This window comes from Sphaerodactylus townsendi, linkage group LG15, assembly GCF_021028975.2.
Source record: "Sphaerodactylus townsendi isolate TG3544 linkage group LG15, MPM_Stown_v2.3, whole genome shotgun sequence".
Taxonomy (NCBI): Eukaryota; Metazoa; Chordata; class Lepidosauria; order Squamata; family Sphaerodactylidae; genus Sphaerodactylus; species Sphaerodactylus townsendi.
In genome coordinates, this window is record NC_059439.1 from 18,345,485 (window position 1) to 18,373,090 (window position 27,606).

Consider the following 27,606-nt stretch of genomic DNA (forward strand, 5'->3'; position numbering starts at 1 on the left):
GCACTTGGTCTCTAAAAGGTTCGCCATCACTGCTCTACAATCAGCCGGAAGCCGCCTTTCCAACCATTTGCCCCCTGCCCATCCACCGTGACACCACCCAGCCCCTTTCCAAATGCTCCTTCCCAGTGCAAACCTCAACAACAAAACCACCACCTTTCAATCCCAACTTACCTTGAGAGGTTTGAGAGACTCCAAGCCTGCTCCGGGGTCAACCCCCTCCTCCCCTGCTTTCTTTCCCCTCCCTCTCCCCCGGCCACGGGGTTTCTTGGTTCCATCGTGAGCCACGCCATGAGGCGGTTCGGTCAGGGGCCGGATGCGGGGTCTCCCTCGGGGACGGGGAGGGCCATCTCTCTTGGGCTTGGTCGGCTTGCGCCCCCGGCGTTTGGGCCCTTCCATGAGGCCGCTGTTGGGCGGGCAGAAGTCTATGTCCCCCATGGGGCTGAGAGTGGTCCGGTTGGTGCGGCAGCTGGAAATGAGGTCCGGAAGCAGATCGGGCAGGCGCCGACTGTTAAGGCGGATGTCAGCCGGGACGTCCTCCTTGTCCTCGTCGTCCTCAAACTCGTACTCCTGGGCATAGTTCTTTTTGGGCGGCTGGAAAGGCGGCTCCCGCTTCTTCAACAGGTGGAAGGACGAGGTCTTTAGCAGCTTCTTGGGCTTAGACGAGCAGAAAATGGGCGACGTGAGGCCCGACTTGGACTCCGAGATGGGGGCCGTCCCGTGCTGCCCAGACTGAATGAGCCCCAGCTGTTCCGTGTTGACAGTCGAGGGCAGCTCGTGCTTCACTGATACCGAATCCAACCCCAAGTGCTGCCCGTCCCCGCTTTCCGACGGGCAGTAGCTCTGGTACCCCTGACCTCCTGGCATCATGTCATAGCCTCCCCCTTTCATCCCCTCTCCCCTCTCCATGCCCTGCGTGCCGTCGTCCGGTTTTGGGAACTCGTCTCCGCCGCAAGGAGGCGGCCCAAACATGTCCTCCATGCCCGGGAAGAAGCTACGGTCTTCGTCCTGCAGCAAAGAGTCCGGGAAGCAGATGGAGGTGAGCGGGACGAAGCGTTGCTTCGCCCCTTGGGGGCTGGGGCTTTCAAACTGGTCCTTGCCTTCCAGTTGACCTTGCGGGACTTGCTGAGAGGAGTCCGGGTCCAAGCTGGCATCGGGGAGGAGATGCTGCTGCGTTTGGACCGCCCCGCCTTGTCCCAGGTGGGACTCCAAGCTCATATCCGGCTCCAGGAAGTCCTGGATCTCTTGCGACTGGGCGAGGTTGCCCTGGGGCATCACCTCCATGCCCTCGGACTGCATCCTCTCCGACTGCATCTGGCCCTGCAGTTGCGGCGACTGCTGCGGCTCGAGGAGCTGCGCTTCCATGCTCTGGGAACGCACGTGGGCTTGGTGCAGGTGCGCTTCCAGGGCCTGCATCTGAAGCTGCGGCGAGGGCGCTTCGGCCTGGTGCATGCGCTGGGGCTCCATCAGGTGGACATCCAACGGGGTGCGGACCTTGCCCCGGGGGTGCAGCTGGCTCTGAGTGTGAGTCAGCACCGACTGGAGCAGCTGGGATTGCTGCTGCTGTTGCTGCTGCTGCGAGAGGGCGAGAGGGGGCAGGTCGGGGGGAGAGTCCAACATCAGCGTGGCTCCTTGCTGCCCGGACATCAACCCGTGGGACTCCATGGGGTGTGGCTGGGAGGCATGCTCCGGAGTCTTCTGCAAATACGAGTGGGCTTGGGAGATCTCTTTGCTGCCGGTGTCCATGTGGCCGCCCTGGAGATGCTGCTCCACCGACTTCTTCATGTCTTGCCCGTAGGAGTCCATGGAGCCAGCCTGGTGGCTATAGTGGACAACAGAGGTGGCCAAGGACTCGGGCGTGGAGCGGGTGTGCTGATACTCCTTGGACCTCTCCCCTTTCTTTTTGTCCTTCAGGCTCTGCAAGGACATCTCGAGGCCTTGGTTGTCCAGGTTAGAGTTGGTCCGGATGACGCTCTGCAGGTGGTAGCGCTCCTCGGTCTTGCTCAGCTCGTACCCCATCCCTTTGCCAGCCCGGTCTTCGCACTCCACCATGCCCTCGGGGGGCACCCTCGGCGGGCTCTGCGACTGCAGCAGGTGCTGGATCAAGAACTCCTCGTCTTCCGTCCGCTCGGACGACAGCAGGTCCGAGTCGGCCTTGGCTTTGCCGTACGACGACGCCCTCTCCAAGCCCCCCTGGGAACTCTGGTAGCTCTGGGTGTGAGCCGACTGCATGAAGGAAGGAGACAGCACAGACGTGAGATACTTCTGCGACTGGCCGGGCGACGCCACGCTCTGGGGCCGGTTGGTCGTGGGCGACTGGAGCGGCCGGATGATCTGGGAAGGGCTGGAGTCCGGGAGGTTTTGGCTGTGCGAATAGCCGATGGATTGGCTGTGCCCCGGCATGGCGGGCGAATGGCCGGTGCTGTAGCTGAGCGATGGGCTGGCCGTGGGCATCCCCTGCGAATGTGCTGGGACGTAACTCGGAGTCTGGCTCACGGAGACGTGGGGCTCGGCCTGGACGCTGTAGCCGACGGACGACAGGCTCTGCAGCTGCTCGGGCGAGTACGTTTGGTTCTGACACGTCTGCAGGCCTTGCCCGCCTTGCCCGGCCTGGCCCTGCTGGGCCTGGCCTGCCGTCGAGTAGCTCTGCGCCTTGCTGACGCTCGTCAGGTCCTGGGCCTGGCTGCTGCTGAAGCCCTGCGAGGCCTGGCTGACTGAAGACAGGTTCTGCGGCTGACTGACCGAGTAACTCTGGGATTGGCTCATGGAAAGCAGGCTCTGGGGCTGCCCGGGCGAGTAGGCCTGCGACTGGCTCGCGATGACGGAGCTGGGCTTGGGGGTGGACGAGCTGTAGTTGCTTTGGCACTTCGGCGTGGCTGTGGACCGTGGCGGCTGGCGGGAGGCCGAGTAGCTCTTGGACTTCGAGGAGGAGGCTGTGCTGGAATAGCCTGGGGACTGGATGATGGGGCGGTAGCTTTGGGAGGGCTCTTGCCGGGTGGCCTGGGAGGATTTCTGCTGCTGGGAGCCCTCGCTGCTGGCTGGGGACTGTTCGCCCAAAGGGCTGCAAGAAAGACTGGACCGGTGGGACATCTGCTGGTAGCTGCCCCCGCAGCTCAGGTAATGCTGGAGAGAATGGGCGGACGGCAGCTGGGGCTGGGCGCTCGAGGGCCTCTGGTAATGCTTGATCACGCTGTCCTGCCGGGGGATGGCCCGCTCGATGGAGGAGGCGGGCGAGCTGGAGAAGACAGAGGTGTTGTAGAGCTGGGACGTCTGGTCGGACGGCCCGAGCGAGGACGACAGGAGGTTGAACTGGGAGGGGAGGTGGCGGGACGCCGACTCTTGGGCGCTGCGGTAAGCGGAGCTCTGGGAGGGCAAACCCGTGCCCAGCACCGCGCTGCCGAGCCGGTCGAAGCTGAGGGATGACGGGACGCTGGGCTGAGAGGACTTGATGTGGAGCAGGGGGTCATGGGGGGACAAGAGGCCGTTGGAGGTCGGACTGAAGGTAGCGTCCTGCAGGGTGAGCGAGGAGGTGACCGGGAAGCTGCGCCCGCTGAAGGAGGCAGGGTGCTGGTATGCAGAGAGTGCCGACGAGGAGGGGAAAGTGCCGGAGCCGGGGAGGGCCCCCGAGATAAAGAGCTCGGCCGGGGCTGGAGTGTGCATGGCTGCAAGGAAGGGAGAGAAACAGTCATGTTAGTTCTTCTGGACAAAGCCATAGAAACAGATCATCTGCATAAGAAGACCCATAATTTCACCTGTTCAAAGAGGGTGCTAGTAGGGAGAGATGAGCTAGGTTCAGCAGAAACAAAAAAACCCCACTCTACAGCGTGAGCCAGCGTGGTGTAGTGGTTAGGAGCAGGTGGATTCTAATCTGGACAACTGGGTTTGATTCCCCACTCCTCCACCTGAGTGGCGGAGGCTTCTCTGGTGAACCAGATGTGTTTCTGCACTCCTACATTCCTGTTGGGTGAACATGGGCTAGTCACAGTTCTTCAGAGCTCTCCCAGCTCACAAGGTGTTTGTTGTGGTGGGGGGGGGGAGGGGAAGGGAAAGGAGATTGTAAGCCCCTTTGAATCCCTTTACAGGAGAGAAAGGGGGGATATAAATCCAAACTCTTCTTCTTCTACAGGGGGTAGCGACAAGCGAAGAAAAGCAGTGCAGCCCATCGGCCTCGCCTAAAAGTCATGGCAAGGAGAACAGCGATTCACCCCCAGCGCAGAGGTGACAGCATGAGGTTCCAAGGGCTGATTACATGTTATTGGGTTGGCAAGCCCTCCCTCACAAAAACTCAACCCACGTATGATCTTGGTGAAAGTGCTCCACCTTCTTTTTCAGTGCTGCAGGGCAGTTACCTGTTTGCCAGGATGGGGTGCGGAACTGGGAGAGGAGGGAGGAGGCAGAAGGGCCCGGCTGGGGTGCCCGCGACTCCAGCGCCGAGATGAGGTTCATGACAGAGGCGTCTGGGGTGGCACTGCTGGCATGATGAAGCCCTGTCTCGAACAGACCGGAGAGACCTGGAAGAGGAAGACAGAGATGAAGAAAGCTGGCAGGGGGGAAATAAGGCAGAAGGACTCATCAGAAGGTTTGGGAGGAAGAAGAAGAAGAAGAAGAAGAAGAAGAAGAAGAAGAAGAAGAAGAAGAAGAAGAAGAAGAAGAAGAAGAAGAAGAAGAAGAAGAAGAAGAAGAAGAAGAAGAAGAAGGAGGAGGAGGAGGAGGAGGAGGAGGAGGAGGAGGAGGAGGAGGAGGAGGAGGAGGAGGAGGAGGAGGAGGAGGAAGAGGAAGAGGAAGAGGAGGAGGAGGAGGAGAAGGAGAAGGAGAAGAAGGAGGAGGAGGAGGAGGAAGAGGAGGAGGAGATGGAGAAGGAGAAGGAGAAGAAGGAGGAGAAGAAGAAGAAGGAGAAGGGGAAGGGGAAGGAGGAGAAGGAGGAGTTTGGATTTATATCTCCCCTTTCCCTCCTGGAGGTGACTCAAAGGAGCTTACAAGCTCCTTTCCCTTTCCCCCCACCCTACAACAAACCCCCTGTGAGGTAGGTGGGACTGAGAGAGCTCTGAAGAACTGTGACTAGACCAAAGTCACCCAGCTGGCATGTTTTGGAGTGCACAAGCTAATCTGGTTCACCAGATAAGCCTCCACAGCTCAACTGGCAATCCCAGTTGCCCAGATTAGAGTGCACCTGATTTTAACCACTACATCACACTGGCTCTAAAGCAGGGCAGCTAAAACAGGGAGGCTGGGGGTGAGGAGCACAGAAGAGGGACTAGTCCAGGGGTAGGGAACCTGCGGCTCTCCAGATGTTCAAGAACTACAATTCCCATCAGCCTCTGTCAGCATGGCCAATTGGCCATGCTGGTAGGGGCTGATGGGAATTGTAGTTCCTGAACATCTGGAGAGCCGCAGGTTCCCTACCCCTGGACTGGGCAGTCAGGGTGTTGTGGTGGTTATGAGCAGTGGACGCTAACCTGGAGAACCAGGTTTGATTCTCCACTCCTCCTCGCGAGTAGCAGATTCTAATCTGGTGAACCAGAGTTGTTCCCCCACTCCTTAACATGAAACCTGCCTGGTTTGGGCCAGCTACAGTTCTCTCAGCAATCTCTCACCCTCACCTACCTCACAGGACGTCTACTGTGAGGAGAAGGGAGGGCGTTTGTAAACCGTTTTGAGACTTCTTACAGGAGAGAAATGCAGGGTATGAAAAACAACTCTTCTTCTTCGTGTGAATACATGATGGAGTCAGATCACTGGTCTGTTCCCGTGGGTATTACCTGCTCTTCCTGAACAGTGGCTCTCCGGGGTCTTGGGCAGAGGACTGCCACATCACCCTCTACACCGATCTTTTTAACTGGCGATGCCACAGTTTGAAACTGGGACTTTCTACATGTGAAGCAGATGCTGTGCCACTCAGCTACAGCTCCGCCCCCACGCAAACCAGCCAAATCAGGAGGAGGAAAGAATCTGCCAAGGGACGGGCGGAATCAGCCAAGGGACGGGCGTGCGCTCACACGCACACACGCAAGGAGGGGGTGGAATGATAAGTTGGTGGCCGGACAGATGGCTGGCAAAGGAGAGAGACAGAAAGTCAGAAAAAGCAGGAAATGAAGGACAGATGAAAAACTAGAGGCAAGGGAAGGCCTGCTGGGGTTTGGAGAAACTGGGCAAAAGTAAATGAAGCAAAACTGGACCAGAGTACAGGCAAAAAAAAGCACTCACATGAGCAGAGGAACAGCATATTAAAAAGTTCGGCCTCAACACGGGCCAGGGCCTTTTCAGCCTTGGCCCCTTTCCTGGTGGAACAGTCTCAGGGCCCTGTGGGATTTCACGGAGTTCCGCAGGGCCTGCAAAACGGAGTTGTTCCGCCAGACATTTCGTGGAGGCCGATAGTTCGTTTTTGACTACCAGTCTCCCCTGGGGCTATGTGTTCCCCCGCCCATGGGTAGGTTTTCTTCTCTGCTCGGTTTTACAGCTTTTACTGTAGTCCGGTTTATTAACGTCTGATTTTACGGATTACATAGGTTATTTTATTTTATTATTGTTTCATTTTAAAATCAAGAGTTTTAGTCGAAACAGCTTTGATGTAACACGCTGTCGATTGCACATCGCCCTGAGCCAAATACGAGAGGGGCGATTAATAAATCTTTAAAAATAAATACATTAAATAGATATGAAACAGTAAAAAAAGGCTTGGGCTCATTCTGCACATGCAGAATAATGCACTTTCAAACTGCTTTCAGTGCTCTTTGAAGCTGTGCGGAATAGCAAAATCCACTTGCAAACAGTTGTGAAAGTGGTTTGAAAATGCATTATTTTGCATGTGCGGAAGGGGCCTAAGTTAAACTATATATGCACAGAGAATTAAGGGGTGGAAGAGAGAACACAGTACCTGCTGGATGGTGGTTTGTGGCGTAGCCCTGGAGAGGATGAGGGGTGGCGTAAGCTTGGCGATGCAAAATATCCGTGTCTGGGTGTGAGCTCCGGGATCCGCCGTACACCAAGCTGAGTAAGACAGACAGACAACCGACAATCAGCTTCGGAGACTCAGTCAAGGTCACTATATGCACGTTAAGCATCAAAGGTGTGCACAAAAGGGTGGTTTAAAGAATCCGTTCAAAGTTTACCAGTGCTTTGCTAATTTGTGTTGGCAGTGGCAGTTATTCAGGATTTAATAGCTGGATGGGAAAGTGAGTGGTGGATCTTGCATACGTGCCCAGGGATGGAAAATCCAGCTCAGCCGCACTCCCTGGGTGGCCTTGGCAATCGTCAGCATTACCTCCTCTGTAAAATGGGGGGGTGGGCAATGCCCTCCTTTAATACGGGCAAGATAATTACTGCAAGCCAGAACACACTGCATGCTACAGAAAGTGACAAAAGAGAAACTGAACAGCAAAGAAAGAGCCTCCTCGATCAAAACTCTCAGCAAGAAGAGCAAGACCTGGACATACTTTTCCTTTTTTACCCACATCCTCTTCCGTCAGTAACCCGCCTAAGCAGGAAAGAAGATTGGAATGTGGAACCAGAGGTACATGATGGGAAATGTAGTCCCGGAGCCCTGCTTTCCCACAGCCCCTGCGCCTGACCTGCATCCTCTCCTCCCCCTTCCCTCCCCCCTGCACAGGAAGACGCAGCTGTCTCGCCCGGCGGCCAAAATACAGCTCTTGCAAAAGACCGCCTCTCAGTCCTGACCTGCTTCCTCAGCCGTGGGCGCTGCTGAGATCCTTCTGTCCTTATTTGCAGCCCGCTTCGGTCAGCCCCTCCTCCTGAGCGTTGCTGACCGGTTCTCCTTCTCTACCTCCCTCCAAAAAAGGGGCAATGATTGATCTGTAGGGATAAATCTCACCGATTCTTCCTCCCTAACGGCAACCTTGGCCCCCTTGATCAGTTACCCAGCCTACTGACGGAGCAAAACACCCAAGAATCCCAGCTGTATGCTATGAGGACCCCTCCCTGTGCAGCCATCTCTGAGGAACCCGGTTTCCAAGCCAGCTTTTTGAAAGGGGAACCACAAATTCTGCTTTTGAACACCGGTCTACAACATTTCCCTCCCTGCCCCAAGTATATACATTAAACCAGTGCTTGTGTCCTTCTTTTAAAAGGGGAAATTCTGGCTGCAGACCCCCCATCCCCAAATACATAAAACCAACCTCATGAACGGTCTTTTCCCCAAGTTTCCCCCCCCCCCCCCCAAAATCCAATAGGAAAGGTTCCTGAAGTGTGTCAATCTAGGGCACTCAGATGAGCAAAGATTGGTAGAAACGACTCTGTTCTGCCACTGCTAACACACCCCTTCTCTTTACGGAACACCCCAAATTCCTCGCTCCCACACAGTGAGTTGCGCGCTCTTCTCTCAGACTCCCTTTGGGAACCACACATGGTACATAATTATGCAACGACGCCACTCCCCTCCTTCGAGCACCACACCAACCCGACACCGTTATTTATGCGCCGAATGTGTGTGTTGAGGCATGTGCCACAATTATGCACGTGCCACGCAGGAAACGCAAACACAGCCGAGGGACAGGAGAAGCTGAGGAAGGCACAGAGGAGAAATCCAAGCCTGCCTGACGTGTAAGCAGTTCACGCTGGAAGCAAGGGGGCTTGCCTGGAGGAATGTGGCTACCTGCAGAGGATCTGCACAACCTACTGAGGATTTGGAAATCTAGTTCACCTAAAAGGAAGGGGGCGTACAGAATAGATGCCAACAACCCACCATGCAATGGTGGTACAGCGTGGTCTGCAGAACAGCAACCACATGAGGACCATTCTGCGAAAGGTTACAGGAAACAGGAAATAAGAATCTCTTTCATTCACCCTCCCTTGCTCTACTGTACTGTGTCAACAGCTGAGTGGAAACTGTCCTAACTCAAAAAAAAACAGGCACACATACACGCTCTCCTAATCTAACCCATGCCCTGGCTGCTCTGTCAACAGCTGATGGGAAAACCCTCCGTAAATAGAAACACACACCACAATGCACTCACAATATGCAAATAAACTCTGTGACTGTGAGAACCAATGATACATGATGCAGATGACCGCCCTTAAAATGACACACACGATCCAACGCTTGCAAAGAGAGAGATTTCACAAACAGTTTTCACTGTCTGGCACTTTCGGTTTGCAAAAGCCTTTGCTATATTCACCCTTGCAAAAGATCTTGCGTAGCAGAGCACTACTATTATGACTGTATAAACGGAAGTTGAGCCTGTCAACCCACAGCTACTCCCAGGCCATGCAATAAACCCATTTCAAGGAAAGTATGTAAAGAACAGTGGTCCATCTAATTCAGCTGGCATCCTGTTTTCACACAGCAGCCAATTAACTGTGCTAGAGGACACAGAGGCCAAGGCCTTCCCCTGACGTTGCCTCCTGGCACTGGGTATTCAGTAGCTTATTGCCTCTGATCATTGAAGTTCCCTTCAGCCTCAACAAATAGTAGCAACTGACAGACCTATCCTCCATGAACAATCATAGAATCATAAAGTTGGAAGAGACCACAAGGGCCATCGTCCAACCCCCTGCCATGCAGGAACACACAATCAAAGCACTCCTGACAGATGGCCATCCAGCCTGTTTAAAAACCTCCAAAGAAGGAGACTCAACCACACTCTACTGTCGAATAGTCCTTACTGTCAGGAAGTTTTTTCTGATGTTTAGGTGGAATCTCTTTTCCTTCACCTTGAACCCATCACTCCTGGTCCTAGTCTCTGGAGCAGCAGAAAACAAGCTTGCCTCCCTCACCACCATGACATCCCTTCAAATATCTAAACATGGCTATCATGTCACCTCTTAACCTTCTCTTCACCAAACTAAACATCCCCAGCTCCCTAAGTCTTTCCTCGCAGGGCCTGGATTCCAGACCTTTTACCATTTTGGTTGCCCTCCTCTGGATCCGTTCCAGCTTGTCAATATCCTTCTTGAATTGCGGTGCCCAGAACTGTACACAATATTCCAGGTGAGGTCTGACCAATGCAGAATAAACAAGCAGGGCTGCAAGTTAACAGAATACTCAACAATGGCAAAGCTAACGACTTTGGTGCACAGTTGACCCTCCGTAGAGTGAGCTCCCAAAGGCACCTGGTGGGCCACTGCGAGTAGCAGAGTGCTGGACTAGATGGACTCTGGTCTGATCCAGCAGGCTTGTTCTTATGTTCTTATGAGTATGAAAGAAGATGGAAAGCTTTTTTGGATTATACTAATTGAGGACTTTGATAAATTATACAAACTAGTGACCTGTCTAATTAAGTGTATAAAGGCTATGTAAATAAGGACAAACGATTAAGTCTGTCTTTTGATTTCTTGAGCCTTAAAAACTATGCCTGGAATTTAAGATGTTGTAAACTCGAATGATATGATGTATGCAAGAGTCACAACAATTCTTATGTTTGATTTTAATTCTATGTAAAACAAAAATTATTGTCATTAAAAAGTGAATCTAACTTCTTTTTAAAGCCATGGTCGTGGCCATTACTACCTCAACTGGGAATGTCTGGCGACACAAGCACCAAATCTCTTGCTCTCTTCCCCAGGTGGCAGCTGGGCTGCCTAAAGATCCAACTACAAGAAGAAAGAGGAGAAGTTTCAAGTTATGTCCCACTTTTCTCTACCTTTAAGTTGCAAAGTGGCTTACAAATGCCTTCCTTTCCCCACCAGAGACACCTTGTGAGGTAGGTGGGGCCGAGAGACTGGTTGTGGTGGGTTTTCCGGGCTGTGTGGCCGTGGTCTGGTGGATCTTGTTCCTAACGTTTCGCCTGCATCTGTGGCTGGCATCTTCAGAGGAGTATTACAGAGGGAAGTCTGTTACACACTGTGTCCAGTGAAAAGGGAATGTTTAGTGGGGTATATATTGTCCATGTCCCAGGGCGGGGAACCAATCAGTGAGTGTTTGGGTGGAACTTGCTATGCAAAGATATGGTTGATAGTACTGTATTGCAGGTGGTTTGTTTTTTTTTACAAACGCACCTCTGAAGATGCCAGCCACAGATGCAGGTGAAACATTAGGAGCAAGATCCACCAGACCACGGCCACACAGCCCGGAAAGCCCACCACAACCAGTTGAATCCGGCCGTGAAAGCCTTCGACAATACATGGGGGCTGAGAGAGTTCAGAGAGAACTGTGACTGGCCCAAAGCCATCTAGCAGGCTTCATGTGGAGGAGTGGAGAAACAAACCTGGTTCACCAGATTAGAGTCCACTGCTCTTAACCACTACTCCACGCTGGTTCTCAATACCACCGCTGCCTTGAACCTAAAGGAAAGGCAGGGCCCTCTAAGGATCCTGTGTACGTCTTGCAGGCTGTTTTGGTTTTATTTATATATATGTATTGTGTGTGTTTGTAAAAAACAAACAGCATGCAAGAAGTGCACAAGATCCTCAGAGGGCCACAGGGCATGCGAACAACAGCTGATAGACTACTTGACTTGGGAATTATAACGGGATATTGAACAAGTCATTGACTCCAAGCCTCACTTACCCTCTCTCCCGCGCATACCCATCAGTATATTAAGAAGAGTTACTTATCTCCCTGGGTGGCACAGGAATGCTAGATTAATTTAAGAAAAATGTATGCCATTTTCCAATGCTCAAAGCAGTCTTACAGCTAGATTTATCGAGTATGGAAAGATGTAACTTGATCAGTGAGCAAAATAAAAAACAACAACAGCAACCAAGACTATCGAAATTACAGAGTAGCCAAGCATTTATCCCTCACCAAATGGCATAAAAACTTTCTGCAGCCGCTACAAACAGCCGAGAAAGACATGGCTTTCCCCAGATGATTTCAAACAGGAGCAGCCACGAAAAAGGCCCTGGTTCTCTCTGTCATTGGTCTTATATGCTGGATCAATGGCATTCACCCCACAGGCCCTGCTGTCCAAAGGATGCATCTCACAGCCAATGCAAACATCTTTTGCGTGAGGAGATCAATAAATCTGAAAGAGTCTATAAACGGAAACGTATCGTGCCGGAAGAGAAACCTGGATGGTGTCCCAAGCTCCTGGGAGGATGGGCGAAATCGAGCTGCAACAGACAGACAGCATTATGTCACACAGACAGCATTATTCCAGTTTGAGAAACTGTCACTGTGCTTTAGCGTCTCTGCTTTCTCGCTGAGACAGGAACTCAAGGGAGGAAGGAGGCTGTGATTTAAAGAGAAGTACGCAGTCAGGAAAGTCAGTCGAGCAGGACCCTTGCAACTTCTCCTCAAGACACACACACATATGAAGGTGCCTTATACTGAATCAAACTGGTCCATAGAGATCAGGACTGTTTACTTAGAGTGGCAGCGGATCTCTAGATACTCGGGCTGAGGTCTCTCCCGTTGCCTGCTACCTGATTCTTTTAAGAGAATATCCTAGAGCCGTGGTGGCCTACCACTGGCACTTCAGATGTTCATGGACTACAATTCCCATCAGCCCCTGCCAGCACGGCCAATTGGGGCTGATGGGAATTGCAGGGGCTGATGGGAATTTTAGTCCATGAACATCTGGAGTGCCATAGGATCACCACCACTGTCCTAGAGGTTGAACCTGGATCTTTCTTCATGCAAAGCTTTTGCTGTCCATTGAACTGCAACTTCTTCCCTGGTCCGCAAGATTAAACAGATTCCTTCCTCTTTAACTATGTGGAACTGTACTGATGGACTATGACTAATGAAGGTTTGCAAGCCATCACCTGGGAAAGCACAGCATATGAACAAAGCCTAGTTCACAACATGAAGAAGAAGAAGAGGAGGAGGAGGAGGAGGAGGAGTTTGGATTTATATCCCACCTTTCTCTCCTGTAAGGAGACTCAAGGTGGCTTACAAGTTCCTTTCCCTTCCTCTCCTCGCAACAGACACCTGGTGAGGTAGGTGGAGCTGAGATAGCTCTGAGAGAACTTTGACTAGCCTGAAGTCACACAGCAGGAATGTAGGAGTGCGGAAATACATCTGGTTCACCAGATAAGCCTCTGCCACTTAGGTGGAGGAGTGGGGAATCAAACCCGGTTCTCCAGATTAGAATCCATCTGCTCTTAACCACTACGTCATAAGGGAGAACAACATGGCAGCGGGGACGGCAATGCTTCACACTGCAAGTGGAAGATCCCGTTTTGAAGAGTTCCCCAAGACAAGCTGATCTGCAAGCAAAGAGAAGGGAAAGCGTCTTCCTCCCGGCTGCGCTAGATTTCTATCCACCCCAAGCTGGAATCCAGCCATTGCAGTCTTGAGGTGTTGCTGTCCAGTCTACCAAACACAAGGATCTGCCCCTTCATTCATGTCTGAACCGGGCCTTTGATATGCATACAACTACCTGGGGAAAAGAAAGGAGAAATAAAGATAAGGATATTCTCTGCCAAGACGTAGATGTCTGCAAATTTATTCAAACTGGGAAAGTTTGCTTCATTTGCATGCTTTCTCTTCCTCCACATGTTGCTGCTCTTTGCTGAGGTCAGCAGAGGAAAATAAAAATAATAAATTAGACTGGAGATTTAAAAAAAAAAAAAAAGACAGGAAGAATGATGCCAGAGAGAGATTCCAGGAACTTCAAGATAATGTGTCTATTTGAGAGTCCCACCCAAAAATATGAAGCCTGTGAGAGTTAGAAACATGCTGCTCTAGAAACAAAACAAAAAACCTGAATACATTCAGATTTCTGGGCAAGCTACTGGAATACACATTAAGAGCACTTTCTGTGCAAAGATAACCGTGCTGTTTCCTACATGTCCTGGACGTCAAAGTGTGCATGAATGAATGGACTGAATTGCCACAACTGTTTACACATTACATGTAGCCATGTGATATGCAAAGCCAATCACTAACACTTTCAAACAGTACTGCACAAAAACGCGCTCACAACTTGAGTACAAGAGCAGACAGTCCACCGGCACATCTGATTGTCCAAGATGCCCAATATAGCCACTCGTGCCCTTAACGCATGCCTTGCGCATGTCCCTACATACAGAACAGCATGCATGCAGTGCAACTAATGCCAAATGTGTCCAAAAGGCCTGCAGCTCAAGGCGCACGATCCATGCAAAACGATGCACAGAAAGAACCAGGCCACAGATGCAACCAGAACAGGATGATACAGTAGAAAGAAACAAAGCGAAAGTCCAGCAGCACCTTAAAGACTAACATTTCTCCCAGCATGTGCTTTTGAGAGACAAGAATGAACTTCATAGAGAATGAGCTCGAAAAGGTATGTGGAAGTGCGGCAAATGTAACAGGCCGCAGCAACAATTTAACAGCATGTAAGTCAACAGTAAATATAGTAAATATAATAGTAAACATAGCCCAAAGACTTCCAGCAAGTGCAGAGCTGTGAGCCTACTAAAGGCAGTGCTGAATATTATTTTCCCTGTTCTGTGCAGTTTGCAATGTTGTAAAAGCAAAGGGTTTAATACTAGGGTGCAGTATAGGCTATGTAGCTCTGAACACTAGTGAACTTCAATAACTAGTAAATTCCCATACTGAGGCTGAGTTGGAAATCTGGTGTCTGAAAGAGCTTCAGTGGCCTGCATAGATCCTTGTCATTTCTTCAAGTCACCCAAAGTTATACCAACTATGCAAAAATCTGCAAATCGGTATCATTTATTCAGATTGCAGAAGTCAATATTATATGATCCAAAAACTTGGGAAATTTGATCTCTTGCACAGATTTCACTTCAACGATTCCTGATGAAAAGGGCTATCCTCCACCCATTTCTTTAAATTCTCAGGCGCAACCTTCAGAACAGCTAAGACACTTCACGAGAAAACACTTCCGGGTGATGCATTATTAAAGCAGCAGATGCTGTATGTGTAACCACACTGATACTGTGGTCAAGTGCATGCACAAATACACAATCTATGGAGGAAGGATGCCTCGCTATACGATGTATCTACAGAAGAGGAATGCCCAAGAATGCACAAAATACCACTGTCCCATGGCACAAAATCAGCAATTTTTTGCCTATATAAGGTTGTAGGCAGAAACGGAGAGACAAGGCACAAATCACCAGGCAGGAACAACTTGAAGAAAGCTGGCTGATGCATCTGAAACAATTAAAATACAGGTAGGTGGTGGTGGAAGGTGATGCCGAGCGCCATCAAATTTTCAAGGCAAGAGAATAACAGAGGTGGTTTTCCGTGGCCTCCCTCTGCACAGCAACTCTGCGGACTTTCTCAGAAGTCACTCATCCAAGTACTAACCCTGCTTAGCTTCCGAGATCTGAGAGTGGGCTAGACTACCGAGGTCTAGACACATGCAAATGGGCTAATACAGATTTTTCAGGACTAAAGCAGTGCAGGTTTATTTCCAAGGTAAGGTCAGACCTGCATACTGGCAGCCAAAGGATATACTCCACATTACACCCCAGAGATAAAGCGAGACTTGTCTACTTGGAAACGTCCTCCCCACCACCACCAAGTGGAAGGCCCTATCGCTAACCTTAGATAAGCGCACTTTGCTCCATGCCTGCATGTCAGAGAAGGCACTGCGGTAGAAATGTACTCTGCACACGTTCAAATCCACAGCTCACCGCCGCTCCCCCCAAAGTGGTGTTTAGACAACGCACAGCACCACACATCACTGTCCAGCTATTCAGAAAGATCCAAGGGGACATCTAAAGTCCTCTTCAGACACAGATATGTCAAAGTCTCCTTTTGAAGGCAGCAGGTTTAAAAATCCAGAATGGGGGGGGGGGGGAACTGCACAATGGAACAGCCCTGATTTTCTTCACCAGGCCTGGAGTTCCCAGACTTTGTAGCACTAGTGATGAGCTTCCTGAGGCCTCCGTTTTGAGTCTCCGCAACTGTAATTAAAATCACAGTCAAAAGGTGGATCGTTCCTTGGCAGTCAAAATCAGGAAGAGGATGCTACAGCCTAAGAAAAGCTAAATACTTATAACCACTGGAGGATTACTCCTTTGAGGGAGACATCGAAAATCAGAGGAAGAGGCTTGTATGCATATAGATATTAAAAACATGCCCTGACCTAGATAGCCCAAGCTTGTCAGAACTCAGAAGATAAGAAGGGTCAGTCCTGACCAGTATTTGGATAGGAGACCACTAAGGAACCCCAGTGTTCCTTAGTGGAGGAAGGCATTGGTGACGCACCTCTGCGTGCCTCTAGCCTTGAAAACCCTATGGAGTTAGTGTGAAGTCGGCTGTGACTTGATGCCCCAAAATAAAAATAATCAAAAACCATATTTACATGGTTTCACTTTGTGTCCTGACCCATTTGAGACACATATTTGTGAGCGTGTATGGCTAAATTCACATCTCCAATGACAACCGTTTAGGAGTGAGACGATACGTTGTGCCCAGGCTCACTTGGAATCTGATTTGCAATTTCGCCATATTCCCTTTCCCCTTCGTTCTTCCTCCCAGAGAACAGACCAACCCTCCCTTCAAGAACTTTCTGCTCTAACCTGCCACATCCCACCGAACTCCTAGAGAGCCAAGGAGTCCTCCATTGCAGTGGCAACACTCTTATGGTTCTAAGAGGAGAAACCTACTACACGTGTGCCAGAACATCACTGGCCACAGACAAACCATGTCAGTATCCCATGCAGCCATCTTGTTTAAACTTGCATGTGTTGGGCCTGCGTATCCGGAACTATCAGGCTGACTGGACCAGCACTTCTATACCAGAGACTGCTAGTCTATTAAGCACTGCTATGCACAGGTAGACCAGTGCATGCAGTGAGTCTACTGAAGCGAAACGCTTATGCAGGTAAGCGTTTTTGCCTATGGCCAGTGTCACTTTTAGATCCAGCTTCCAATTAATGTCCTTTCCTCAAAAGGTAACAAGCAGTGAGCCAGCCGAAGCAGAATTCGAAGGATTTTTCTCCCTCATTGCCAAGAAGCATCTTGGGGTAAGAAGGTGCAATTTTTTTTTTTACATTGATGCACTGACATCTAGAGAGTAGAATACGATGCTTAACAGCTACACACGAGGCGCAGGACGAGGTGAAGTAATTTTGCATAAGATGCCATCTCTGCCCCCTCATCACCTATATAAAACAACAAGACTGGAGTAGATTATAAAAATGCTATCTGGCCACTGATGCCAAAATATGAAACTTCTAGATGCTGAGGGAAGAGAGTAGAGCAGAGGTGTCTGGCGCTTCAGATGTTCATGGACTACAATTCCCATCAGCCCCTGCTGGCATGGCCCCTGAAGCAAAGCAGAGGCTTTGATGGAAATTGGCAGTCCAAGGAATTTATCCTTGAAGCATCAGGAGTTGGATTTTACACCCCCCAGGAATTAGAGTCTTACCACTAGCAAATGAGAGCGGGGGCACTCTACTGGTGGGAGGTGCTGGGGGATGGGAGATGGGATTTGAGATGCAAAATCCCTAGGTCCTGTAAGAAGGACCTGGTTACTTAAAAGGATCCATTATCACTGAGTTTTCTATAAGAGAAGCAAAGCAGGCCTGGTTTGTTTGTACAACAGCCTTCGGCAACCAGTATTTCTGAGTTTCTCAGGAGGGCAGCGGGGGGCTTGAGAGGATTCTCTGCTCCAGGAATGCGACCAGGGTGGGATGGACAGCAGGAGAGAAGTCACCAGCATGCTTCTGGAAGATAAACAAGGTCTCTAGACCTGCGGGGAAGATGGCCAACAATGCCTGCCTGCCAAACAGCAAGACAATCTTCAGTTACCAGAGTAGCCAATCCTCTCACACCTTTCAGATCTGTAATCGAGGGAGTCCCCTAAAGTTCTCTTTCTTCACACAAAGCTGCGGCCTCAGGGATCATCAGCTTAAAGGGTTTAATTTTGGAAACCAAGAGGTGTCACAACGCTCCACTGCTCTGTCCACATAGGGTCGGGGTTGGCCCCTCCCCTCTTTTGTGATCTGACTTAGCCCATTTCAATGAGGGACAAAAACTTTTCAAGCATAAACTGACAAACACAACAGTGGGTTTTCCTCCTTGTTTATAAATACAACCTAAAAGGAATCACAGGGTTCACAGTCTCCATCGCACCTTATTTTCTCAGAGAGAACTAGGAAAATAACGGGGATTCCCAAGGCTCTGTTAATTTCCCCTGTCATTTAGAAAGAACCTTACCCAGACTTTTGCAAAACCCCATTGGTTCATCCCCGCACCCCAAAAGAAGGCAAGAAAGGTCATCCTCTCAGAGATTCTACAACGTTATGCGATCTCACATGTACCATTACAATCCAAGCGTCATACCTGGTGGATCCTGCACAGGGGAACACATAACATGCCTAAATTACCCAAATGGGAAGCCCCTAACTTCTTCCACATCTTATGAAACAGGAGGGAGCTAATCCATTCTCTGCCAAAACCGCCTCTTATGGTGGTATAGGGTCTGCAATGCCCTCTGAACCCAAAACGCAAAAAAAGGGGTCCCTAAAAGGCACAGCCTCCTAAAATATCTATACCACTCCTGCTCCTTCTTCCCGCCCAGAACTAGACCCTAAAGTGTGCTGATTTATTCTTGCATAGTGAATACCATCCTGGGCCCAAAGCACAAAGCCAAGGCCTCCTGCTTTAGCCTATGGGATGAGAGGAACAGAACTTAAGGGTTAAGGGGTGCCTTCCACTCCTTGCCTCTCCAGGCAATCCCCTGGGGAGTAGGGAAAGATGAGAAATCCCCAAGCCCCCACAATCCCTTACCTGAATGGAAAACAAAAACAAAACCCTTTCTCCAGGGTGTGAGGATCGCTGTGCACCCCTGCCGGAGCAGCCCAGCAAGGCCTCAGCCACCTCTCTCCTTGCACAGGTTGGGCTGCGAGGCTGGCTGCGCACCCCTGCTCGAGTCCCCGACCCCCAAACCCCCAAGGCCAGCCACTCGCCTTGCATCCCATGCCTTTTGTACACACATTTCCTTTCCCTCCTTCCCCGGCTCCCCCCCGCCCGCCCGCCCTATGCCCAGGGGATCATGCCCCGTCTGCTCCCCTCCACCCACTTGCACGGCCTGCAGCCTCCAGCACGGGCCTCCTCCAATTGCACCGGGCGACCAGCGGCGCCGTCCCCCCTTCCCTGAGGCTGCACCCCCAAACCGCCCTCCCTCGGGAAGCTGCAAACAAGGGTGTCCTTCGGCATTCTTCCCTGCAAGGGGGCCGCCCGGCCTGGCGCACCCCCCTTTCCCCAGGCCTGCAGAAGGAGGCGGCCGGGCAGGCTGCAAACGAGCCCCCCCCTTCGGCCTGGGGAGGGGGCTGCTTCCCCCCGCCTGCCCCCCCTCCCCGGCGGCCTGACCTGGCCTTGGCCGAGCGCTCGTAGCTCCATCCCGGGCCGGCGCCCAGCGGATCCCCGAAGCCGGCGCTGGGGTAGTTCCTATCCATGGGGAGGGGGCGGCCTGGGTCCGTCGGCGGGGGCTGGCGGCCCCCCGGCGTCGGGCGAGGAGGGGGGGTCGGGGAGGAGACCGGGGGGGTCCCACCTCCTCCTCCTCCTCCTGCCCCCCCTCGGCCGCCGCTGGGCCTGGGCTCAAGCCGCGGCCTGGCGGGCGCGCTGGGGCGGCTGGAGGAGGAGGCAGCGGCGGCGGCGGCGAGCCTCGGGGAGGCGGCTCATGGTGCAGCCATGTTCGCTGGGCGTCTGGCTGCGCTCCGCTCCGCTTCCTCCCAGAATCCCGTGCTGGGGAGAGGAGGAGGAGGAGGGAGAGGGATGGCGGCGGCGGCGGCGGCGGGGACAGGAGGAAGGCGCAGGGGCGCAGCCGGAGAGGCTCCCCTCTCCGCCATGCGCGCGCGGGCATGCGCGCAGAAATACGGGGGGGGGGGGAGAATTGCAGGAAATTGAGCCAGGCTGGGGCAAAGGAGGATGAGGAGGAAGCAGCAGCAGCAGCAGCAAGGGTGGTGCTATGGGAGAATGGCAGGCAGGCAGCAAGCGAGGGATGGACGGAGGAGGGGAAGAAGAAGAAGGCGCACGGGGACAAAGGGGGAAAGGATGGCGAGGGCGCCTTTTTCCCAGGCCGGCCAGGAGGACGGGAAAGGGGCGCTGAGGAACATGGAAGGGGCCGTGCCAGAAGAAGCGGGGACAGAGAAGCCAGAGAGGGGCGTCGAGCCCAGCATGGAAGAGCAGAAGGGGCTTGGGGGTTGGAATAAATGTTTTCGGAAAGCGCCACTGGACTCGTGTCTTATTTGGGGGAAGGGAAGCGACGAGGGAAGTTTGGAGACAGTGGGGCGGTGGGCTTTTAGGGGAAAGTTCATTCTCCCGTCGGGGCTTTTATCCCTGCTTGTCAATGAGCCCGTGCAAATAATGGGGTTGGAAGGCTTCCCACGTTACGCCGCGACTCGCGCGTCGCGTTCGAAAGGGGTCCGCGGGGGATGGGCACGACGCAGGTTCCAGCTTGACCTTTGAGGGCTCCTGTGTTTTCAGTCCCTCCAGATGTTAAAAGATGCGGGAAGATGCAGCTTTGGGAGGACCGGGCTTTGTTTTGATGGCACTGCGGCCCTGGGGGTCGCTTCACACCTGAGTCTTTTTTCCCCCTACCTGGGTGTAAAGGTGTGGGTGTAGGAAAAAATGAGGCGTTTGTTTTGCCAGGTGCACGTGGCCGGAGTTCCTGTCTTGCTGGAATGACTTCAGAGTCGCTACAGTCTGAGCGTTTACTAGCTGTTGCAACTGGACCCAGTTGCATGTGTGCTTAGGGTCGGCGATGGGCATATCTACTTCACATAGTGTACCTGTTAATCTTGAATCATGTAGGGGCTTCAAAGCTGGAATACAGTACACCCTTGCCCTTTGGGGGATCCATTCTCGGGATCACCTTGAACAGCAGAATCCATTGGCAAGGGGGTGTGCTACCTCCCAGTAGGAAAACAACCACATTTCCCACAAAATGTAACCCATGTTGTTGTGGTGGAAGTAAAAAAAAAAGGTTGGAAGATCATGTGGTTATACCAACAAAGTTCCATGTAGCCTTTTATTCTTGCTATTCACCCTTTTCCTCACTCTAGCAAATGCTACATGACTTGTGTTCCTATTCAGCGCCATCAGAAAGGGTGTGGGAAGAAGTGTCGCCCTCCATCCAGGGGTCCAACCACGGCCTGAAAATATGAAATCACAAGCTGCAAGGGTTTACTTTGTGTGCTACATTTCTATCATAAGGGACACACATCAGAAAAATATACACACATCTTTTCCGGTCAGTTTTGCCGATGTGCCATGCTGGGTCTCGGTTACAACTGCTTCTCCCGGGTCTCTTACCATGTGTGACGTCTCCGGTCTTCTTGGTGCATCCCTTCCAGATCACCCATGGTTTATGTCTCTGCTGGATTGGCAGAGCAACCACAAAATCTGACAATGAGACCTTGTTAGACAGAGAGCGCAAGTTTCATGAATGCACAGTAACTTCTCTCTGAGGGCGAATTGATTTTGAAGTCCCAGAGGTTAACAGGCCAGAAGCAATTCACTGCCTCCGGCTGAGCTAGACTACCGGCCATTTAACAGGCTTCAGCCCCAGATAAATACAAGCAGGTCACAGGCCATTTGGATCCATTTGGCTGGAGATATGAAAAGGCCCAAACCCTGCCTTTTAATCAGGAGCCAGAGAAACAAGCTTATGAACATCATGGGATAAAAATTTGAATTTACTAGTTACAAAAATTACACATCTCAATCCAGTAGATTGCTTATAATGTGATTTATAAGGTGGAGGGTATAGATTCTTGTGCCAACTGGATTTGATATGTTGCCTGGACTTGAATCAAGAACGATCTGAAGTTTGCACTAACCTGGTTAGCTACCTATGATGGGCAGGCAGTATGAAATCTTTGGATTGTATAGCCCAGGTGTAAATATTGACTGCTTAACCATTTGTTTCCTGGTTGTTTTTTCTGCATTCCCAGTTGCTGATATCAGGAGTTCTAAACTGGCAAATACTCCTTTCCTGTTTTTACCTTGATTTAACCCTAATGCAGATACTTCCCTTTAAGTAATCAGTCTTCTGGTGTTTTTACATGCTTATTTTTAACTGGTGGGGATGGTATAAATGCCCTGTGAAGCAGTGATCAAAAACAAAAACCCCGTTCAGGATTTTTAGATAAATAAAATAATACTCAGTAGTGACAATCTGGAATATAGTGGGAATGGAACTGTTGGTCGTGGAGAATAGTCACAATGTGGAAGCAGCTTGTGTTTTTGGAGACAGTCTGTAAATAAGCTGCGCTCGCACCCATCCTGGGTAAACCAGCTGCAGAAGAAAAATCACTCTGCATACAGTCAAAAACAGTCTCCTCCAGTCAATCTGGAGGAGGAAAAAAGAAGCATTGAATCTGCTTATCTAGTGTTCTGGTCATGAAAATTCCCCTCGGCGCATTCAGCCACAAGACATTCCTTGGAGTGAGACACTTGTAGTTGGACAGGGAGATTATATCATTGTTCTAGCAAGTGAAAGTTGCAAGATATATGTTCCTGGCTGCTAATGGGAGTGTCCTGAAATCCAGGCCTGAGTAGATAGTTGATGCTGTGGATGGATAGGGGGAGTATTCCGGGATATGGGAGTGAAGATCCAACTTCCTCATGGGCAGAACTCCAGAGACACTGTTATACCTCGAACTCAGCTCCACTTCCTCCCTGTTCCATCTCCCAGTCCACTCCTCTGCAACCAATTTTCATTTAACAGGCAGTAAATGATCCTGCCCTTTGGATAGCTGTTGAGTGGTTATTTACGGTATGAACAAGAACAAAATCCATTTAATGCTCTTTATTCAAGGTTTACTTAGGATTTTTACATGGATTTTCTTCTTGATTTTGGATTTTGCATGGACCAGCATGGCTAGCATGGTGTAGTACAGTGGTTCTCAACCTGGGGGTCGGGAACGACCCTTTCACAGGGGTCGCCTAAGACTCTCTGCATCAGTGTTCTCCATCTGTAAAATGGATTAATGTTAGGGTTGGGGGTCACCACAACATGAGGAACTGTCTTAAAGGGTCGCGGCATTAGGAAGGTTGAGAACCACTGGTGTAGTGGTTAAGAGCAGGTGGATTCTAATCTGGAGAACCAGGTTTGATTCCCCACTCCTTCACCTGAGTGGCAGAGGCTTATCTGGTGAATCAGATGTGTTTCCACACTCCTACCTTCCTGCTGGGTGACCTTGGGCTAGTCACAGTTCTCTGAGAACCCTCTCAGCTCTACCTACCTCACAAGGTGTCTGTTGTGGGGAGAGGAAGAGGAAGGAGCTGGTAAGCCCCCTTGAGTTTCCTTATAGGAGAGAAAAGTGGGGTATAAATCCAAACTCCTCCTCCTCCTCTTCCTCCTCCTCTGTATGACATGTACATTTGCTGGGATGTCGGGAGAGGTAGTCTTCATTGTAAGTTATGTTTCTGGTCACTATAGGTATGCCAGCCTCCATGTGGCACCTGGGGATCCCTCAGAATTACAGCTCATCTCCAGATTACAAAGATCAGTTCCTCTGGAGAAAATGGATGCTTTAAAGGAAGGACTGTATGGCCTTGTACCCCACTGAGGTCTCTGTCCTCCCCAGATTCCATCCCCATATCTCCAGGAGTTTCCCAACCTGACCTGGCAACCCTACCCCTCGCCTCCTGCCTGCAGCCAGAGAAGACCTACCAACCCCAGGTCTCGAAAATTTAATTTTTCTTTCAGTTGCCCCCTTTTGTCCCCCAAACTATTTAACAGGGCAGAGAGCAGGCATGGTGTAATGCTTAAGAGCAGGTGGATTCTAATCTGGAGAAGCAGGTTTGATTCTCCACCCCTCCACCTGAGTGGCAGAGGCTTATCTGGTGAACCAGATGTGTTTCCGCACTCCTACATTCCTGCTGGGTGGCCTTGGGCTAGTCACAGTGCTTGGGAACTCACTCAGCCCAACCTACCTCACAACAGACACCTTGAGGAAGGGAAAGGAGCTTGTAAGCCATCTTGAGTCTCCTTATAGGAGAGAAAGGTGGGGTATAAATCCAAACTCTTCCTCCCTGCTCCAGCTCCTGCTCCTGTTCCTGCTCCTCCTCCTGCTCCTCCTCCTCCTCTTCTTCTTCTTCTTCAGCTGAGAGCCCCTTGGGTACAGAAATATTACAATAGCAAAAATAACTGCTGTAAGCTGTTCTGAGCCCAGAGGATAGAGCAGAATGTAAATTTAAGATGTACATTTAAAAATCCCCCTTACGTCCCATGTCTCCCTTCCCCTCCTGCACAGAGCAGACAACCAATTGGTAGGGCTGGGTGGGAAACACTGAATACAAATTATGTTTCTCATAGTAAATATTGCTGAAGGTGCTGGAAAGCCAGTGTTTGGTACAAACGGGCTCATGATGTCCTGATTACTGATAGCATGTTGTACAATAATCCAGACCTCCCAGAAAATTAATATTTGGAATAACCATATCCCAAAGACCATAAGAATGGTACCACCAGTCCATCTAGTTCAGAATCACACAGTAGCAAACCAGTTTCCCGGGTAGCCTAGCAAACAGCGCAGAAAGACCTTTCCCCGATTTGTGCCCCGTATTTCTGGTATTCAAACATTTACTGCATCTGTAGGGAGATTGCATTAGTTCACCATGGCTAATAGCTATTGATGGGCATGTCCTCCATCAATCTGTCTTACCGTGGACGTTCAGGACCATCACTAAACCCACGGGCAGTGAAGTTCACAATTTAATTACTCAGTGGGTAAAGACATACAGTGGAACCTGGGTTTTCATTGCCTTCGGTTTTCATCCGTTTTGGTTTTCATCGATTTTTTTAAGTGAAAAATTTGTCTCGGTTTTCATCGATTTGCCTCTGTTTTCATCGATTTGCAGTAAGGTGCAGGGGTTTGTGGAGAAAAATCACCCGGACAAAGCTGTTGCAGGCCGTGTCTGCAACTTGTTTAATGACAACGTCTTGCCCCATTTCAGACAAATCTTAAAGAGGCATCAGAAACAGACCTCTTTGGACAGCTTTCTGGTGCGACATTGGTCCACTGGCTCTGAAGCGGGTCCTAGTATAATTGTTTGTTACTGTTTTCAGCATTAAACACTATGTTTATTCACCAAAAATATGTGTTTTTGGTATGTTTTTTGGAATGCCTAGAACAGATTAATTGGATTTACATTGAATCCTATGGAAAAGTTTGCCTCGGTTTTCATCGGTTTCGGTTTTCATCGATTCTTTTCGGACGGATTACCAACCAACACCGAGGTTCCACTGTATGTTGTTTTGTCTGTCTGTTCATTAGCTTCAAAGGGTCTCCCCAAGTTCCAGTGTTGTAGAAGAGATAGAACAAGCACTCTGTATCCATTTTCTCCATTCCAATGTATATACTTTTATGAACCTCAATTTCCCATTTAGCTGTTTGTTTGTTTTTGACTAAAAAGTCTCAGACTCTTCAGTCTTACCTCACAGGGAATGTGCTCTAGTCCCTTGATCATCTTATTCGCCCTCAACCAATTGGCTGCTCAGCCTACAAATTTAATGTTTTAACAACAGTCAAAATGAGGATGTGAAGTTTACCTCATAATAAATGGCTACATTCTAGCACAAAACAAGCCAAACCTTAGATGAAAGTCTGGAATGGGAGTTTAATTTATTTTCCAAAATTTGAATTAACCTTTTAGAGATAGGAGATTTCCAATTGTGCTTCCACACTTTGAGAATACAAACCTTGGTCCACCGCTCTTAACCACAACACCACACTGACTCTCCTTAAATAAGGAATCCTGGATTATGTGTGTACCAAACTGAAGTTTTTTAATCTGTTGTAAATCTAATACTGTTCGATCACGCATATCGGTGTTTGTGTATTTATTAAACTCAAATCTGAAGAGATAATGAAACTCTCACACCCCACCTTTCATCCCAAATATAGCTTCTCTGACAAGAAAAATAAATCCCAAACGTTGTGCCTTCGATGTACAAATGCTTCTCCCTTTCAGACTTTCCTCATAAAGAGCGTTTCTGCATATTCAATTTCAGCTTGGGGGTGGCTGCGAACTACCTCAACTGTTTTGCGGCCTTGGATTCCCCTGTTGAACAAGAGATTTACAAGTATCTTCTTTCTAGATTAATCTAGTAATTGGTTCACCAGATAAGCCTCTGCCACTCAGGTGGAGGAGTGGGGAATCAAACTTGGTTCTCCAGATTAGAATCCACCTGTTTTTAACCACTACACCACGCTGGCTCTGGTGGCAGAATGACACAATGGGAACTCCACTAATATTCCATCTGTATGATGGGATCCTGGTTGCTGTTGAAGCAAATTTTATATTGCATGTATTGTATTATATTGCATGTTTGATTCCCCACTTCTCCACAGGTGACCTTGGGCTAGTCACAGTCCTCTCAGAACTGTCCAGAGTCCATTTACCTCTCAAGGTTTGTGTTGTGGGAGAGAAAGGAAGGTGCTTGTTAGCTGCTTTGAGACTCCTTATGGTAGAGAAGAGCTGAGCATAAAACCCCAACCTTTCTTTTCTACACGAGGTGTTCACTCTACATGTGCATTCACTGTAATTGGTGAACAGGGCTTCCGATTATTGATTGACTGGTTGCATTTTTACCTCACCTAAATACAATAAGATACGCATGAAATACACGAATTCCATTTTCTTGCAATGTTCTCAGTGGCATGAGTGTTATAAGATACCCAACCTCCTGAACAGCTCTGATGTGCTCTTTTGTGAAACGGTTGCAAATTTTATACTGGAAATTAGTAATTTTAACTATTTCTTAACCTTGTTTTGTTTAAAATTTTTGTCCTGTTTTATATGCCAATAAAGGCTTGTGTTGCGTTGTGTTGTGACCTCACCAATCTCCCAGAGGACTTAGGGCGGCTTACAAATAAAAACTGTTGGTCTGTCAGAATCTTTCGTGCCTGACAGTGGCTCTCTGGTCGAAGTCTTTCGCATCACCTACCACATGATCCTTTTAACTGGATATGATAGGATTGAATCTGGGACTTTCTGCACGCAAAGGAAATGCTCCACCACTGTGCCACACAGCCCTTCCTAGGTGTGGAATTCTGGGCTGTAAGAGTTTCATCTTCACACCAACAGTCCTCACATTTGTGAGAAGGGAGTTGCTGTGGCAGCCAGGAACCTCTGTGCTTATTGAACGGAAAAGATACTCACAGGGGAACAACAGGTTGCTCTTGCATATAAAATCTCAGCCTGGCTAGATTCAAGTAATGTTCTGGCTACCAGCTGCAGCAATCCAGAGCCACCTGAGTCAAGAGCGATAGAGATTAAGTAATGAAGGGGTAAAAATAACGTCGTACCAGACTCTGAACAAAGCAAAGAAAAAGACAGAGAGGACAGGACAGTGTTCCATAATAGCAGGGGTGTAGCGAGGGGGAATCGCGCCTGGGGCATGTGTGTGTCCTGTGCCCCTGCCACGCCCTGGAATGTCCACGCCCACGCACCGGTGCACACCCAGGACAAGACGCCCCACCTTGGCCCCTGGCAGCTACGCGTCTGCACAATAGTCCTGAAGAACTATTTTTTTCCTGGGGAAATGATTTGTGGCAGGACAGAGGCCCCTTCCACACAGGCAGAATAATGCACTTTCAGTCCACTTTGCAGCTGGATTTTACTGTGCAGAATAGCAACCTCCACTTGCAAACCATTGTGGAAGTGGATTGAAAGTGCATTATTCTGCGGAAGGGGCCAGAGACAAATTATAAGACATTTAGGCCTAGAGATAAGTGAGCACAAATCTTTTGATAATTAATGTGACCCCACGGGAATCTTATTCACAGGGGAGG

At 50.1% G+C, this 27,606-nt stretch overlaps 1 protein-coding gene across 1 annotated transcript in view; it reads right to left on the reverse strand.

Moving 5' to 3' along the window:
• Positions 1–19,660, reverse strand: part of PRR12 (proline rich 12) — a 49,711-nt gene extending 30,051 nt beyond the window's left edge. Inside the window, exons 1-4 of the mRNA XM_048517085.1 lie at positions 19,172–19,660; positions 6,872–6,984; positions 4,347–4,508; positions 172–3,659 (exon numbers count right to left, since the gene is read on the reverse strand). Of these exons, the coding sequence (XP_048373042.1) occupies positions 172–3,659; positions 4,347–4,508; positions 6,872–6,984; positions 19,172–19,257 (3,849 nt within the window). The 5' untranslated portion in view covers positions 19,258–19,660. The remainder of the gene's footprint in view (positions 1–171; positions 3,660–4,346; positions 4,509–6,871; positions 6,985–19,171) is intronic.
• Between the last annotated feature and the right edge of the window lie 7,946 nt (positions 19,661–27,606).